The following is a 16,164-nucleotide window of genomic DNA, read 5'->3' as shown; positions in this document are numbered from 1 at the left end:
CTGGCGTGGAACTTGCAGCACGTATCTGCTGAAACATTATAATATAAAGTTCAAAGGTTGATAGCTGAACTTTAGGACACAGTACTTTCCAGCTCTCAGACGCATGGTTCTCGGACATTTGGAACTCCGGTAGGGTCTCCAAAATGTTCCTTGTGCAAGGCTATCTAGTGAAGACTGGAGTCTAAAGATATCCATGCATTGACTGGAGATGAAAAGCCGTATGTGTTTAGAGCACTAATGCACATGTGCTGTTGGGACTCCCGCGTAATGTATGCCTGTGCTTTTGCCATATACTAGTAATGTTCTAGTGTCCAGATTCTATTGAATGAAAGCGGGCATTTTGGCTCCTTTATTAGCCTGTGGTTTTTTGTAATGTTTTTTATTGCTGTTTTATTTATTCATGCAGTGGGAGCTTATGCACTGTCTCACTTGTTCCGGTTCCACATACCACTTTTGTATATTTGGACAAATGCTTGTTTGCATCTTTAACGTGTAGATAAATGGGTCATTTTTCTGTGCATTCCTTTCTTGCCTATTTGAACTGTGTATATATACTACGTGTATCTACAGGCATACACGTTCCTATGCATACCTGCATGTATATACAGCATGTGCTAGCGTACAAGTATATGCACCTGTATATGCTTTGGTGGCATGAGGAATTTCCTAAATGTTTTGAACCTTTTATTAGTTGTGCTTTACTAGTTATGCTAGCCTACATTTCAATGAATTCAGCGTAATAGAAAAGTGCCCCAGCTGCTGGGTGTTGTTTCCTTAACCCCCAGCAGATCTTGGACGAGCCAGGCTCGTCATAATCTGTCATTTCTGGCTCATGACGAGCCAGAAATCTTGTCAGGCTACGCATTTTTGTCGGCAATGTACACACGTGCTTAATAGAGTGCCAGCTCGCATGACGCTTAGGCTCTTGGAACACTTAACCCTTTCATTTTCAGTCAATGACGTTGCCATCCTCAGCTTGCCATAGTTCAGCCATCACTGCCTTTAAACACTTCGACAAAAATCTACAATTTAGCAGGATTTGCCTTACTTTCACATTTGCACTGCAAGCATTTACTTAACCAGCTTAGAATTCTTAATCTCATAGAGCATTTGTGGTAACACAATGTTGAGAATTCACAACACACCAACTGTATGTTGTGTACTTGTTTACACATGGAGCACAGCCACAGACTTTGGCGTCAGTGTGCTGTTGGCAGGCAGTGCTTGCTTTCTGTATTATACCAAAAGTGTATGGCACCATGAAAAAGTAGTTAGAAGTCAGAGAGAGCATGCCATCCGTGGATTGTTACTGCTCGCCAAGTTAGGATGACACGACATTTCTTGTTTTACGGAAATTGTTGCTAGAGGTATGAGCCATAATACATGGTAAAGAACTACACTTGGTGCGCCCATAAAGACTACTTGCGTCATTGCTGGATGCTTGAAACATTACTGTGCAAGTAGCTTGGTTTCTGGCTTCTTGTGAATTAGCAATGGGCATTTGCACCTCTTAACCTCTGTTGGAGGGAATGTGAAACCCGTTCTGCCAAGGACTTCTTGTTTCTAGGTGTACAAGTGATTATGAGTCATGATGGCTGAGGATATGTACCCCATCAAAACTCTTGCAACTGCTCACCAAGTGACTAATGGCGACTGTGTGTGTGCGTTACAAAAGCATCGGTAATTGAATATGGGCACCTGCAGCACTAGTGAGTAGCAGAAGGGCAGTGATGAAATCCAGTGAGTTGGAGTTTGTTTTCTATACAGAAATATCTAGAATGGGTGAACTACAAGACTCCTCTGAGGGCGGTTTCTTTTCTACTTAACATGACAAAGGTGATTGCACTGCAATGGCCAGTTAGATTTCTGTTGCTGCGAATGTTATGTACACCTTGTTTCGCCTAAACGCTCCATTTACAAACGGCTTGCGATAACAAACTGTCCGCTTTGTGACAACTGCGGCTAGATCGAATCTGTGTAGCACATCCTGCTCGAGTGCCCTGCATATGCTGACGAGCATGCGTACTATGAACAGTGCATTCAAAAGCTCTCCCCACTGCCTCTAACAATGGACAGTGTTTTAGGTTCCTAGCCTGCCCTAGGCAAGAGACATGCAATGAACTTTTTGTTTGCGTATTTAAAGGAAATTGGATATCTAAACAAGTTCCAATTTCATCTAGCCTGCTGCCCTCATGCATTCTTCTCGCAGTGAACTTTGTTAGCCCATTTGTCAGACTATGCACTTCATTTCATATGTTACATAATTTCTCGCTGATGCACCTTAGTAGGCATTTAATGGCCGCATTTTATGTTCTCCCCTTTTTTTCTTTAACTGTTTCTGCACTGCTCTCCTTTCGTCTTTATCTCCCAAATTCCCTTCCCCACATAGAGTAGCATGCCAGCGATTTTTAATGTTTGCTAAATGCTGCTTTTTCATTAAAGGGTCTCCCTCTCTCATGTACACCTGTTAAGCAAGAACAGTACTTAGGTATTCATCAAAATGTAGCCTTTCAAGTCGGTTTTTTTAAGTAGCTCCAGTTGTGCAAAATGCACCCTGCCCAGTGTTGTGAATTTTTAACACGCTGATTTCACTGATTGCAGATTGGCTGCATAATTTAGCAGTTATTTGTTCCTGTGGCATTTTTTCAACTATGGTTGCTAACAGGCAGTTTGGAGGAATGCTTGAAATGTTGAAATGGAAAGTGACACATGCTGTTGTGACCATATTTCATGGTAGGTTGTGCAGTACAGAAGTACATCTAGAGGCAAAGCAGCGATAGTAGTACGCTGTTCCTGTGTTGTTTCCTCGTTCTGTCATGCTGGATTAATCTGTTGATAGTAAAGAACCAAACTCCTAGCAGGTTGACAGAACAACACGAAAAGTTATCAGTTATCTAGCAAACACTTGTGTGGAAAATTTAATGGATTTTGCAGAAAGGAAAATTAGTAGGAAGTTGAGTAACTACAGACCTGCTGAAAAGACATCTTGCTTAGAAAGTTTTCAGCCGTCTACTCACAATGCCTCTTAGCTGAATGATAGTGACTGAAGTATTGATCTACAAGGGCAGTGAGGAAAACCTGAAAATTTGGATGATTGGCTGACTGAAAAATTTCTTGTAAAAAACTTTAAACAGCAGTTGCAAAGTCAGTCATTATCCCATTAAACTCGCTAGTTTGCATAAGGGCACTTTGACTCTTGATTGAATTTATGCTGAAAACTTCCATCAAGTAGTTTGGAGGAATGCTTAAAATGTTGAAATGGAAAGTGACACATGCTGTTGTGACCATATTGCATGGTAGGTTGTGCAGTACTGAAGTACATCTAGAGGCAAAGCAGCGATAGTAGATCTGGACCATGAGAAAGATTGTACATTTGGCTGGAAGAGTTGGGTTACATGCTGAAAAAGTAAGCGTGTAACCTAAAGAAACAGGCTTGCAAAAAAGCTCCAAATAGGACTAAGGTCAGTGCAGGGAGCTATGGAAAGGGAAAAATGGCAACTTTGGGAGCTTGGAAAAGCAGCATGGTTCCTGAAATTGAGAGGAGAAAATGACCTCAGCAGGAGTTTTTCTGGCTTGCAAAGCAAGGGACAGACAATAAGCTGTGTGCTTCAGTCTCAGGTGATGTTTTCAGGGTTAGGGTGGCAGTGGCTGGCACAGGCTAATTAAAAGTCTGTGGGAGCCCTTTATCTTGCGTGTTCAACACGGCTGATGGTGATAAGCACATTGGGCGAAAGTAATGGCAGTCCTCTTTCATATTTCAGTGTACTAGCACATGACCCTCCGCTTTCCAGACTGGCAAGACATGCTGATGACTCCTGGGCCACTTTTTGCAGCTGCTCCACTGATGCTAGCCGATAGGCAAGCCTTTTGTGCAGTGCCCTTTGAGAGCCTGCCAACAAAACTTCCAAAGCTTAAGTTATTCTGGAAACGTGCACCTCGCGTCAAATTTTGAAGTTACAAGTTAATCAGTAGCCTGCCCATCAATTTTTGACCTCTGTTGTTGCATGCACAGGAGCCAAGCATAATTCTCAAAAATCCATTATCAAATGCTGAGTCGCAGATTATTCATTTCAGAATACATCGGAGCCTTTAGTGCCAACTCGGGCATTTTGAACATTGCGAGTTGGTAATCGCATCACATCCTTTGTGGTCCGCTTACTCCAGCACAATGTTTTTCAAAATGCTAAGTAGTATTCTTTTTAAAAAAGAGTGAAAAACCAGGAAACCAAAACTGGGTTTCAACCAAATCACTCTTCGACAGACCGTCTTGCGAAGTCACGGGTACTGTTGCAAAACCTATTGTGTTCGCTTTGATTGGCCAAACTCGCCAATCAAAGCCAGTGCGATATTTTGTCCTTCAGCAGACGCAGAGCTAATATCGGTGACAGTGTGTCCAGTGATGTCGCACACAAAAACTTGCCTGTTGAAATCTCCCCCATTACGGCCATGAAATGGGAGATTTTAAAATTGGTTTGCGCAGCACCAAAACACCACCCCTCTGCAAAATTTGGCACACCGGACTAGGAAACTGCAGAGAACGTACAGTCTGCGAAAGTTTCAGTAAAATCGGAGAAGGTAGAAAAAATTACGGAGTTTCCCTTTAAACTGACACAAGTTGCAGATCGACAATATTTGCATGTCCTATAGTGAAAACTCATTTCCACAACATCCTCTTTTTTTTTATTAATTTAACCAAAAGGCAAAAAAGAAATGCTTTTCTTTCTGAAATGCAAACACATTCCGCTTGCAATGAATAAAATGGAGATTGCTACTAAATGTGTGAAGTGCTAAATGCAATCTGAAACAACTGAATCACAGCTTGGAACGCTTGCAACAGCTTGTGGTGACAGCATGAATGGCAGCATCTGCAAAAGGTAGAAGCGAGAAATGTAAGTGCAATGCATGTGAAGAAATCGTCAGCATGAACCGCTGATTTAAATGATCTCCGTTCAATTCAACACAGTTTTCAACATAGGTAACATCATTTGGAAGAGCTAAAGAATGATGCCATCAATTCCATCTCAATTCCTTCGAGTACAGAATATAAGCCAATTCCCCCTCTGGAGCAACCCAGGGCCATTCCATTCCTTCAATCCTGACACACATTCGCCGTGAGATCGACCTACAGGTGGTGGCAGCATTTTCTGCTGAAGAAAACGTGCCCTCTGCAATGAACGAATTGTATACTGCTTGAAATGTTCCGAATATGCACAGGAAAGCGTAGAATTGGCCAACGCTACATGAAAGAAGTGTGGATTATAGGAAAACGAGGGAGGCATGAAAGCATATAACCCTTGTTTTGTGATTTGCTATGTGGTTTTGGATACCGTATTTACACGATCGTAAGTCGACCTATTTTTCAAAATTTGAAAATCCGAAGTGTGTGTGTGTGGGGGGGGAGGGTGTCGACTTAAAATCAAAACCAAAGCATTGCACCATAAACAAAAGTGAGAGAAACAAGATATCGGACATGCTACAACGTGGTTGCATTTTTGCTTGGCGGCTCCGTCGCATCGCTCTTGGTGCTGGCCTTGAGCAGCTGCTATGTCAACGCGCAGAACCGGCATCTGCACCCCACGTGCAGCGGCCGATGGTGACTGTCGATAGGCAGCAAACCAGCACCAGCCCACTCCTCACGCGTGACCGCAGATTGCGGCTGCTGATAAGCGGCGGCAGCCCGATAACACATACGCGCTCTACTCTTAATAGGCGTCGTCCAAGTTTTTTTGAAGCGAAAGCTTCACTACGCCAGGTTTTCATGAAGGTAGTGTAGTTCTGTTTATGGCCTTGAAAATCTTTAGAGGTCAAACCGTGGAGCAAAGTCACGTAGGCCATGGTGACATATATGCCAGACCAAGATGATGGGCCACAGCCCAAATCTCAAAGGTCGAGGTCAAAGGTTGAAGAGCTGGGATAACTTGCGATGCTGCATGACGGTGGCGTCATATACATAAAAGGAATTTGAGTAAACAAGCACACCAATCATGGTGATAGATACTCTGCTTGACAACGGGGGCGGAGCCACTGTCTGTGATGTCAATGGAAAGCTGTGTATATATACGAACGGCAAGCCGGTGGGAGTAGAAACCGGTTTTGCAATGGATGAGGAAGAACACCCTGCCATGATAGCGCGCCGGAGATCGAAGCTTCAACGTTTCATTCAGGCTAGGAAGAAACGCTGTGCCGAAGAGACAGAAGAAGAACGTGCGGAAGAGTGCTACTGCGAAGAAACGACAAAGTACTTCAGGCGGTACGTATAACCAGCGACGCAGAGTCTGAGGTTTCTTTCGCTTCTCACCAGGTTTAACCAAAGTTGAACCACAGCTAATTTTTTTGTTTATTTTCAACCGTGTACTCGGCACTTCCTTCAGGGAGCGTCAATATTTGATGGAAGGGCCGCTGTTCCAATCATGGCAGCACCGCCACTCGGAACCACAGCGGCGCCGGGTAGTGTCTGTAGCCGACGGGAGAGCCGACGCCGCTCACGAGTAGGTAGTTGCCGACGCCGCTCACGAGTAGGTAGTTTCTCTTAAGCTCTGACGCATTTTGACTACTGCTGGCCGCGGTTCACAAGTTTTTAATGTAATGCTTCATCAGTTGTCGTTTGTGCTCCGGGTCCGGTAAGCGACTGGCGCGTGGTCACGGCTACAATCAAGATGGCTGCCATTCTTTACGCTGAAGAAACGGAACAACTGCGTGCCAGGTGGCAAGTTCGACGTTCGCAATAGGTGATGCAGGTGTGGCAGCTGCAGGGAGGCAAAATTTTCAGCTGTTCCACGCGATGTCGTGATGCGGATGTTTGTGAATTACGGGATTTCACTACGCGACAACATTAGAACGATGTGCTATGGGACAGAAACAGCGATCACAATGGCAGCGCTAGTGAGGACGATGGCACAAATGTGGACAAGTAGTCCAGTGACTAAGAGAGTTTCGTCTTGGAATGTGCCCGCGCGCGACAGCGGATAGCAGCTGGCGATAAGCGGAGGCCGCAAGATAGTGCTATCGCGTTTTATTACTGAAGGTCAAGTGTAAACGACCTCCAAGTTTGTTTTTTTCAGAAATGTGATGTGGAAAGGGGGGGTCGACTTGCATTCAAGTCGATTTAAAATCGTATAAATACGGTACATTTTCCCTGCACCGCGCTCATGGGCCTGGTATACTTATTTTGTCACAGTTGTCTAATGGCAGTTTTGTTTTTTCTTTGCCTTTTCACCCATGTGCACACCACTGCTTGTCTCCGTAGAAGTGACGTAGTTATACAAGCATCAGACAGGCAAACTTAGCGTAATTTCCAGCGAGTGCATTTCTCCTTGCACAGTATCGCTGTGGGGAGGAAATGCTAGCAAAAGCAGAGTATGCAGCAAAGCAATTCTGGGGATTCTAGTACATGACAATTGTGAAAAGCATTCAACTGATAGCGCACTGCTGCACAGAAAGCTAAAATTATTGCAAAGGCCTTGTGACAGGGCACCCAAGAAACAAATCAAATGATCATAATAAACGGTCAATTCATTTATCAGGAAAAATTAACTGAAAGCACTTCTGCTGAAACTAGCTGCAATGATTCAATGACCAGCTCTCTTTCATAAAGAGTAGAGATGCACCTTGAACTAAAGAGGCATTTTGGCTCCCACACAGTGCACTGAGGGAGCGTCATTTTTAACCACACTAGAGCACGTGAACACTGTTTCTCAAAAAGGATAGACAGGCAGCTGGTGTGCCTTGACGAAAGGTGCAACTTGATAAAATTTGGATCTTGCACACAGTTTTTAGAAATGACAATTTGTCTAACTTGGCAGCAAGGGGGGCTCCAAAAAGGGCCAGTACCATTTTTTGGTGGTCTGACTACTCTTGCCATCAGCCTCGCAGGCCCGTGGAGCCGAAGCCACCTCCACCTCGCTCTGTGTCATCCAGGCTCTGGTGTGACATGGAAATAGTGTTGTGAAACTGAACATGCAAGCTCAACCATGTGAACATGGCTGGTTACAAAGCAACAGGGAAAATAATGCCTGAAGTGCGAGTCATGTTTTCCAAAAAAATTCACTGCACAATGCCTCTACATCTGTGTGGCAACCAGTGTAACTATATGGCATCAGTAGACACCATGTCCATTGCAGTATAATTCCTTCTTTTAGCCTAGTAATGAGGTATTTATCAACAAATTTAGCCAATAACCTCTTGCAGGTAATAGGCAAATAAATATAAAAAAGAGAACAGTGCAGTTGCCTTTGTTCCCATCACATAGATACAGATGAGCCACTGTGCCACAGTTACAACATAGAGCATTCATGAATTCATGTTTGCATCAATAAACATAGCATACTGAATTGTACTGCTGATCAAAAACACTGCAAAAGCTCCCGGACCATGCTTCAGAACTTTCAGGAGAGAATGATTTCCTGCTGTTCTTAAATCAAAAATTTGCCAAATAGTTCAGCGACCTTATTATACACCGGCTGCATCAAAGTAGACACCAAGACACATCTTCTAATTATAAAGGGGTAGAGACACCAAATTTTTCACATAGTGTTTTTGATCTGGAATGATGCACATATCACATATCACCCTGTGTAGTTTGTCAGAATTCAATAAATAATTTATAATAGAGATTCTTCTCTCACGTAGTCTGTTACAATTTCAGTGGTTGAACAACAATCGTGACATCACAAGAATCAAATCCCGTCAGGCATTCCAAAGGTGAAACATACAGTTTAGCTTGGATATATCGAACCCAGATATTTCAAATTACTGACTACATCTTGAGTAAAGGTCTAGAAAAGTCATGCAGTATATCAAACTATAATTTTGATGGCCATTCAGTATATCGAACTGCACACTACGGTTCTCCAAGTGGCACTTCTAACAAACCTCTTCAATCACTTTTAATGCATTACTTGGCTTGTCGAGCGAGAACCCCGCCGTGGTCAGAAAGCCGTGGCAGGCACGTGTGGCACAAACACAGCTCGTGAATGATTTCATCCCTCCTCCTGGAGCAATAGGCCATCACAAGGCAGGGGTAGATCGAGGAAGGCAAGTTGACTTTCGCAGTGAATGAAAACAGGTTTGGAGACGCCCCTCCTCCTTCCTGCAGTAGCTACACAATACCCTCTCAGCTGGATAGCAAAGCAGACTGCTCTCAAGATTGGGGCGGCTGGTTCAACCTTATAACTGTTCATTCTCTGCCATTCCAGCTTTTGGAGCAAGTTAGCATAAGAGTTGGAGTGAATTAAAACAAAAAGCAGTGATTATATTGCAGGATTTGTACGCTTCACATGGTCTTATACATGCTTGCGATGCTGTAACCACCATCCAGCTGCTGACACCGTTAACTACATGGGAGAAAAAATTCAGGTATAAATGATTGACCGAGTGATGCAGATTCAACGTGGTGACCCATGTTCAGTAATGTCTGGCTCATCATTCCAAAGCCAAAACACACAACAAAAAGTTTTATGTCTCCAGCAAGGCGGAAATTTGGGCGAGTTGGTAAGTGTTCATTTTCGCTCACAGCACAACACGAACGGGACACAAGACGAAGGACTAGCACAAACAGGCGCTGTGCTAGTCCTTCGTCTTGTGTCCCGTTCGTGTTGCGCTGTGAGCGAAAAAGAAAAAAATTATGTCTCCAGCCTTCAAAAGCTCGAGCTTTGATGACGAAGTAACAAAAAAAAAAAAGGTACAGCCTAGTGAGCACTTCATACAGCACATCCCTGAAATTGTTCTTTTGACTGCTCATTGCTTCATGCTCAGCTGCCTTACTGGCTACTCGGAGACAAAAAAAGGGGGAGAGAGGGGAGGGAGAAGACGCATTTTCCTTAGCCTTAGCAACATATCCTCACTTCGCAGTTTTCCACACAAGGCCTTTCATTTTCACATAAAATCCAGTTTCACCCGATTCTTGTGGGCCGAAAAGATGGCTCGGTTTAAACCCAATGTTTACCCGAAAAGAAACCTTTATTAGAGAGGCCTTGTTATTTACTCGATAAATTTAAGCAAAATCGAGTGCTTGTTATCTACAGCGTGGCCAAATATATGCTAAGTTTGAAAAGTTCATCTTAGAGACAAGAGGTAAATGAAAAGGAAAATATTTTTCTTGACGCAACCTGCCATTCCTAGATAGTTAATGAAAATAATGTTAAAAGCTGCCGCATTTAATGTCCCACACAAAAACGAGTTTAAAAGTCAAATATTTTTGCTGCAGAAAGTCGCGTAGTATTACCCAGAGGGAAGCTGGCACCGCCACCTATACCGCCACCTATACAAGAGCACTTCATCCACTGCGGGAATGCCGGGAAGATGAGGTTTTGTATTTGGCTTGGCTAGCATTAGGTGGAGGAAGGCGAGCTTGCCTGCACCATCGAGAGAAGCTGTTCAACGAGGTCAAGCTAGGTGGTCAAGCCCGGCTCTTCGTGCTAGCTCAGAGATCTCTCGGTGCGATTCTAGTGTCGAAAGGTGAAGCTAGGTGCCTTTATTTAAAGCCATAAACAGATGGTGCCACTATTGACTGTAGATATACATACGAATGCACGCTTGAATATATGAGTCTCACACGGCTCTGTTCACTGCATGTTCACTGCACCGTGTCCGATAGTGCTAGTACTCATCTCATCAGCGTCACAAGCCAAATTCAACCACCATGCCTTTTTGCCTTGAATAAATTGAGCAGCTTCTGTTTATTAACAAGCATCATGGCTGTGAGGCACAGTTGAGCCAACCAGCCAACATGAAAACTCACCTGGCACTCTACCAGTTCAGGGTAAGTGATGCGCTCGCAGATAAACTGTGCAATGCGGTCTCCCCGGCTCACTGCAATGGAAGAGTTCCCCACACAAAAAAAATATGTTCACCAAAGTATGATTGTGGGCAACAGTGCACAGAAAAAAGCCCTTTTAAAAATCCCCCAGCATGTTAAAAGCTAGAAAGCTAAGACAAAAACAAGATATAATAGCAGATAAGTAAATTCAAGTTGCATCTATGATATTTTGTTAGCTTTGAGCAAAAAAAAATAACCCACACCCCTTTACCCCCTCTGGTATTTTGAACCATATTTTGAAGTTTTGAAGCACCCCACCATGACCATGTTCCGATGAAAAAAATTTCAAAAGACGCTTGTGTGCTGTGCTGTGCAATGTTAGTGCACATCAAAGAACTGCAGCTGGCCAGAATTAATCCAGAGTTCTCAACTACAACACCTCTCTCTTCCCTTCTTCCACTCCCTCCTTTGTCCCTTTCCTCAGGATGCAGCTGAGGTGCCCACCAAGAGTGAGACAGTTACTGCACCTTCCCTTTCCTCAACTAATTTTCAGTAATGTTCGGTGCTGTTTAAGATGTAATTGCTTGAGAGGGAAGCCCCGTCCTGCTCACTGGAGCACATCTCGACAGAAGCTATGCAAAAAATAAAGTACATGTACCAGGAGAAAATTATCGACTGCAATTTACATTATTTTTATAACATAAAAGGAACATTAGACATTGTTAAAGTGGCATTTCTCAAATAACTCCTCAGCAAAGCACAGTCAACATGTCTTTCAACGTACTAAGTGACTTCTCGAGAGTGACATATAGCCTAAATGCCATTCCTCTGCATGGTGTTGCCCCATCGAAATAATATACCCATTTAACTGCAGCATATATAGCGTGGCTAACAGCTTGTGGGTTAAAATAACTACTCGTTTATGGCTGAAAATGGGCATGCTGGGACTCTCAGATATGCTAAAGCAATCTAGGACTAGAGTGTAAAAAGCTATCAGATATCACCAGCTATCTCAACAGCATTTACAGAGCATCAACTGATGCTGCTTTTGAGCCAAAAGAATAAAGCATGTTCAGCAGTAGCATTTTGTGACAGACCTGATGGAATCGCGGGCTTAACGAGTGTCACATATAATAGGGAGTCTAAAATAAAATTATGACCGAAAGAGGTTTGAAGAAGACGACGAGGATGGTGATAAGGATGATGTGAATTAACCGAAGAATAAAGAAGATGAAGTATTCAGTGAGGTGGAAAGAGATGATTGGTGGAGAAGAGAAGAGGACGACAACAAGGATAACGTGGACTAACGCCAAGGCTATAAAAGGGCGAAGGAGAGAGAGGCACGGGGTGGGGGAAGAACAGGGAAGCGGAGGCAGGTCAGGGACGCTTTGGCTGGAAGAGAGCGACGCAAGCTACTGCTCCGATGAGCTAGCGTTCTACGGCTTCGCATCGTGGACTTCCTGCCATTCCTGAGCACATTCCGGGGAGTTAACTGAAGACGCTACCACCTGCTACGGCCAGGGGTGTCTCCAGCGTTGTTGCCACCCATCCGGGTGGTGCCCCCAACACCAACACCGGCATCACCCCCACGGGCGCTTGAACCGGCCGCTTGTACGACGCAGCCAACGATGCCAGCCTGAGCACGTTGAACGCCATCTCGACGCCGGCTACTGGACCCATACGACGCCGCATCCGAACCAAACCAACCGTGAGCACGAACGCCGACAGCTACCAGTAGAATGCTAGTAGCAATGTTACTGGGTCGTGTGTATTGATAGTCTTTGTGTTTTGTGTGCTAGTGTTTGTGTCACGCAAGGTGTATTAAATGTGCGTCTGTGTGGGTACACCTGTCGCCTAGTCCATTCTTTCGGTACGAGTGTTCTCCGGGGAGATCCGTGACAATGAGTAAGTTACAGGGTTAACAATGAAAATTCCAAAGCAACTTATACTCATTTTAATCTTAGCTACATTAACCTTTTGGCTGTGGTAAACCACAGCAGCACAAACAAAGCAACGACAAACAAAGCAAAGCTATAGTATCTATTTAGTACAAGCATGGCTGTACAAGCTTCATTTGGAACAAAAACATTCAGACATGAAACCTTCCAGCTTCCTTATAATCATTTGTAGCTTTTGAATGGAGGCCTACATATGCATAGGCCACACAGCAGTTGACACCAGCACCACGCTACCAGAAATGAGTTGTATGCCCTTACATAACATTATTTGGTTTTCCTAGATGCAGACTCAAAGTACAAGTTCGTGCCAATTCAATTTATAATTGAGCATGCCGTATGTGCTCACCGGTAAACTCAGAATCTCCAAAGTTGAAAAGCAGCACACCCAGGTTGCCACGGTAGTCTGCATCGACCACACCAGCTGCATACACACAGAAAAAAAACGAAACAATGGAAGTACTTATTCACACTGCCCTTTATCAAACAGCCATGATGCACACTTCAGTTCATATCAACATAAAATTTTGAAAAAAGAAAAAAAAAACTTCCCATCTCCTAGTCAAAACTGCCAGCTTTACGTTCTCAGAATCTAGCTCGAAGCAAGAACAAAACATGCATTCGAATTTGTTCTGAACTTTCCCTCACAGCTTTTCTTCAACTCTTGCAGGCTAGCAATAGTTTGGCTGAAAAAAAAAAAAGAAATAAATCATCCTATCACGTGATTGACAATTCACAAATAAACATGTGAGGACAAAAAAGAAGGCTACTAAAACTACACAATGACCCGCCGCGGTGGGTCTGTGGTTAGGGTGCTCGGCTACTGAGCCGGAGTACACTGGTTCGAACCCGACTGCAGTGGCGGTGTTTCGATGGAAGCGAAACACAAAAGACACTTGTGTGCTGGGCGATGTCAGTGCAGGTCCCAAGATCCCCAGGTGGTCGAAATTATTCTGGAGACCTGCACTATGGCACCTCTTTCTTCTTTAACTCCCACCTTCCTCCTTTCCTTATATTATTGCCCTGTCCCCCAAGAAGTGAGACAGTCACTGCGCCATTTGCTTTCCTCAAAAACCATTGATAAAACAACTCAAAGAGCAATGAAATGCTGTCTGGACTGTTTAGCGTGGGACTGAATGAAAAAGGATAGGCATCGCACTCAGGGACACAGCTTAAACGAGAAAAATGTTTGCATATTCTGGCTCAAATAATACATATATATATATATACATCAGCTGAAGAACATCTCGGCAAGTCAGTCCTATTAAAAAGGACTTGTGGACCCCCCCCAATGCTCTATTTTGCTCTCATTTCATTAACACACACACACACACACACACACAAACACACACATACATATGTAGACACACAAATTGGGCTTCGCCATAGAATAGGCGAATGAAAGCAATAACAGTCAGTTCTGGAGGAGCGAAGTAGAGGAAACCAAAAAATTGGGAGGAAGGATGACGCAGGATCAGTTGACAATGGAGACTCGATCAGGGGTTATTGTGGGACAGAAACAGTTCGAAAGAAATGGAGAAGGCCTCTGTCCGGAAGTGGCCATAGTATGGCTGTCAACGCTGTTCATAATGGACAGGGCACACACTGTATGACACAAAATGTACAGAAGCACCGCCCAGCTGACTCACCAGCAAGCATTAAAATTCAATTGAATGCCAACAGAAAGACACTGACCACCAACATCGATGCCGTTCTTGGAGGCCAGGCCAGAGCGTGGCGCTACGCGACCATAGCAGCCATCTGGCACGCACACCTGCAGGTCAGTGAGGCAGACGCAGCGGCCACCAGAGGGCACCCGGTAGTCATACGCACTGCAGACACGAGCAGCTATTAGAACGCAAGAAACTATACAGTATTACTTACACGGACAAAAAGGCACTTTGAAAGCCCCAGTACCTAAAGCCACAAGGTGTGAGAAAGAAGACTCAGTGCATATAAATGTTCCTGTACCTCAGACGCACGTTATGAGGTCAAGTTTACCTTCTGCAAGAAATGACTGGAAGGAAGGATGTTGGTTGAGCTAAGTAAGCAAAATATAGCGTTTCTGAAAACCCGTTCCTGAAGCCCCTTTCAACAAACACTGTTGGTCACAGTGCCAAAACACATTATTATAACAAAAAGAAAGGCACAACACGAAAAATAACTTCCATTGTACTTGCGTATATCCATTTCTGTTCTGGACGAATTCTTACTTTTTAGACCTCTGATGCACATCATGTGTTAAGATTAGGTTTTTACTTTCACGCACGTCCCAAGCTGAAAAAAACTAACGCAACGCCATTGCACTTTTTTCGTGCGCTATATGCAATTAGTGAAAAACTTGCACTATGGTCGGCAGCAAAGTAGCAATCAACTGAAAGCGATGGTGTCAGCAGTGCGTTGCAAGCTATTAGCAATAAAAATGATCAACCGATATATGGGCATATACGATAGACTTAACGCGGTGCAAGCCTTGAAGGTCTGGCAACTGAAACAGATGGCATATAATCTATGTAGACATTGTGCTCTTGACGAAGCTTTTTTACGGCTAAATCAACAAAATGATGTTTGCAGGCCGGTGCACTACATAAATGTGAACATGGAAGTATGTAAAAATAGAATTAGAGGCAGCCGCGTCAGCTGACGACGCATTGACGACGCTCCATTAGCATATCCGGCCTATTGTTGTCAGTGAACATGCCCGCGATAACACATTCTCTCTCGAAGATAACGTCAGAAACAATGAGCCGAGTCCCGAGGAGAGAGAGCACCTAATCACTGCGTGTTTAAGTGGCCACTCACGCATTCTGGTTCAAAGAGCCTCCCTACTGTACATCTGGAGGGTTTATCGTTCTGTTTTTAAAATCTCCGCTCCATAATAACCGCCGCAGTACGTTTCTATAACACCAGGCCTTGTAAGCAGCAGGCCGCGATTCGCACCTGTACAGATCGAAGCCAGCAGCAGCAGCCGAGCCTCTCGTCGGCGTGCGGGCATGCTCCGTGAGTCGGACGAACTTGAGCTTCGGACTTTCTTCCGGCATCCTAAAGTCTCTCTTTGTCATGGAGTGATGCCAGAGACTCGTCAACAAACGTGAGCGCGAAGCTGGCTGACCTATGGAAATAAAGCGCAATGGCGTATGCATACCTTTTCCCGCCAAATTTCCCATTGATGATGATGCTGATCGAAATCGTATCTCCTCTACATCTTTCTAATGTTTACTACGTAAATTCGAAGCTCATGTCCCTTATTCAGTCGCAACTAGATGAAAACACGTGGGTAAAGCTTGTGTTTTGCCAGTTATTATACGCTTTCTGGTACACAGGTGATAAGGCGAGCGTACTGGCCCAGGTCATTTGGCAACACTAGCGACGCGTAGGTTGACAGCGCTTGCAGCGTCCTCCGCCGGTTTTCCTCGTTCTCGCCTTGCTTTTACTGCTTTTACTCATTGCCTT

General features: G+C 44.2%; 1 protein-coding gene across 1 annotated transcript; it reads right to left on the bottom strand.

The window, feature by feature from the left end:
- Positions 1–4,639: 4,639 nt before the first annotated feature.
- Positions 4,640–16,092, bottom strand: dUTPase (Deoxyuridine triphosphatase). Its single transcript, XM_077627126.1, has 6 exons — positions 15,652–16,092; positions 14,407–14,543; positions 13,061–13,135; positions 10,739–10,809; positions 7,831–7,920; positions 4,640–4,865 (listed from the first exon to the last, which is right to left on the bottom strand). The coding sequence occupies exons 1-5, from the start codon at positions 15,876–15,878 to the stop codon at positions 7,861–7,863; spliced, it is 570 nt and encodes a 189-aa protein (XP_077483252.1). The 5' UTR covers positions 15,879–16,092; the 3' UTR covers positions 4,640–4,865; positions 7,831–7,860.
- Positions 16,093–16,164: the final 72 nt, after the last annotated feature.

This window comes from Amblyomma americanum, chromosome 6 (genome assembly GCF_052857255.1).
Source record: "Amblyomma americanum isolate KBUSLIRL-KWMA chromosome 6, ASM5285725v1, whole genome shotgun sequence".
NCBI lineage: Eukaryota > Metazoa > Arthropoda > Arachnida > Ixodida > Ixodidae > Amblyomma > Amblyomma americanum.
This window is presented reverse-complemented; position numbering and strand designations above follow the sequence as displayed.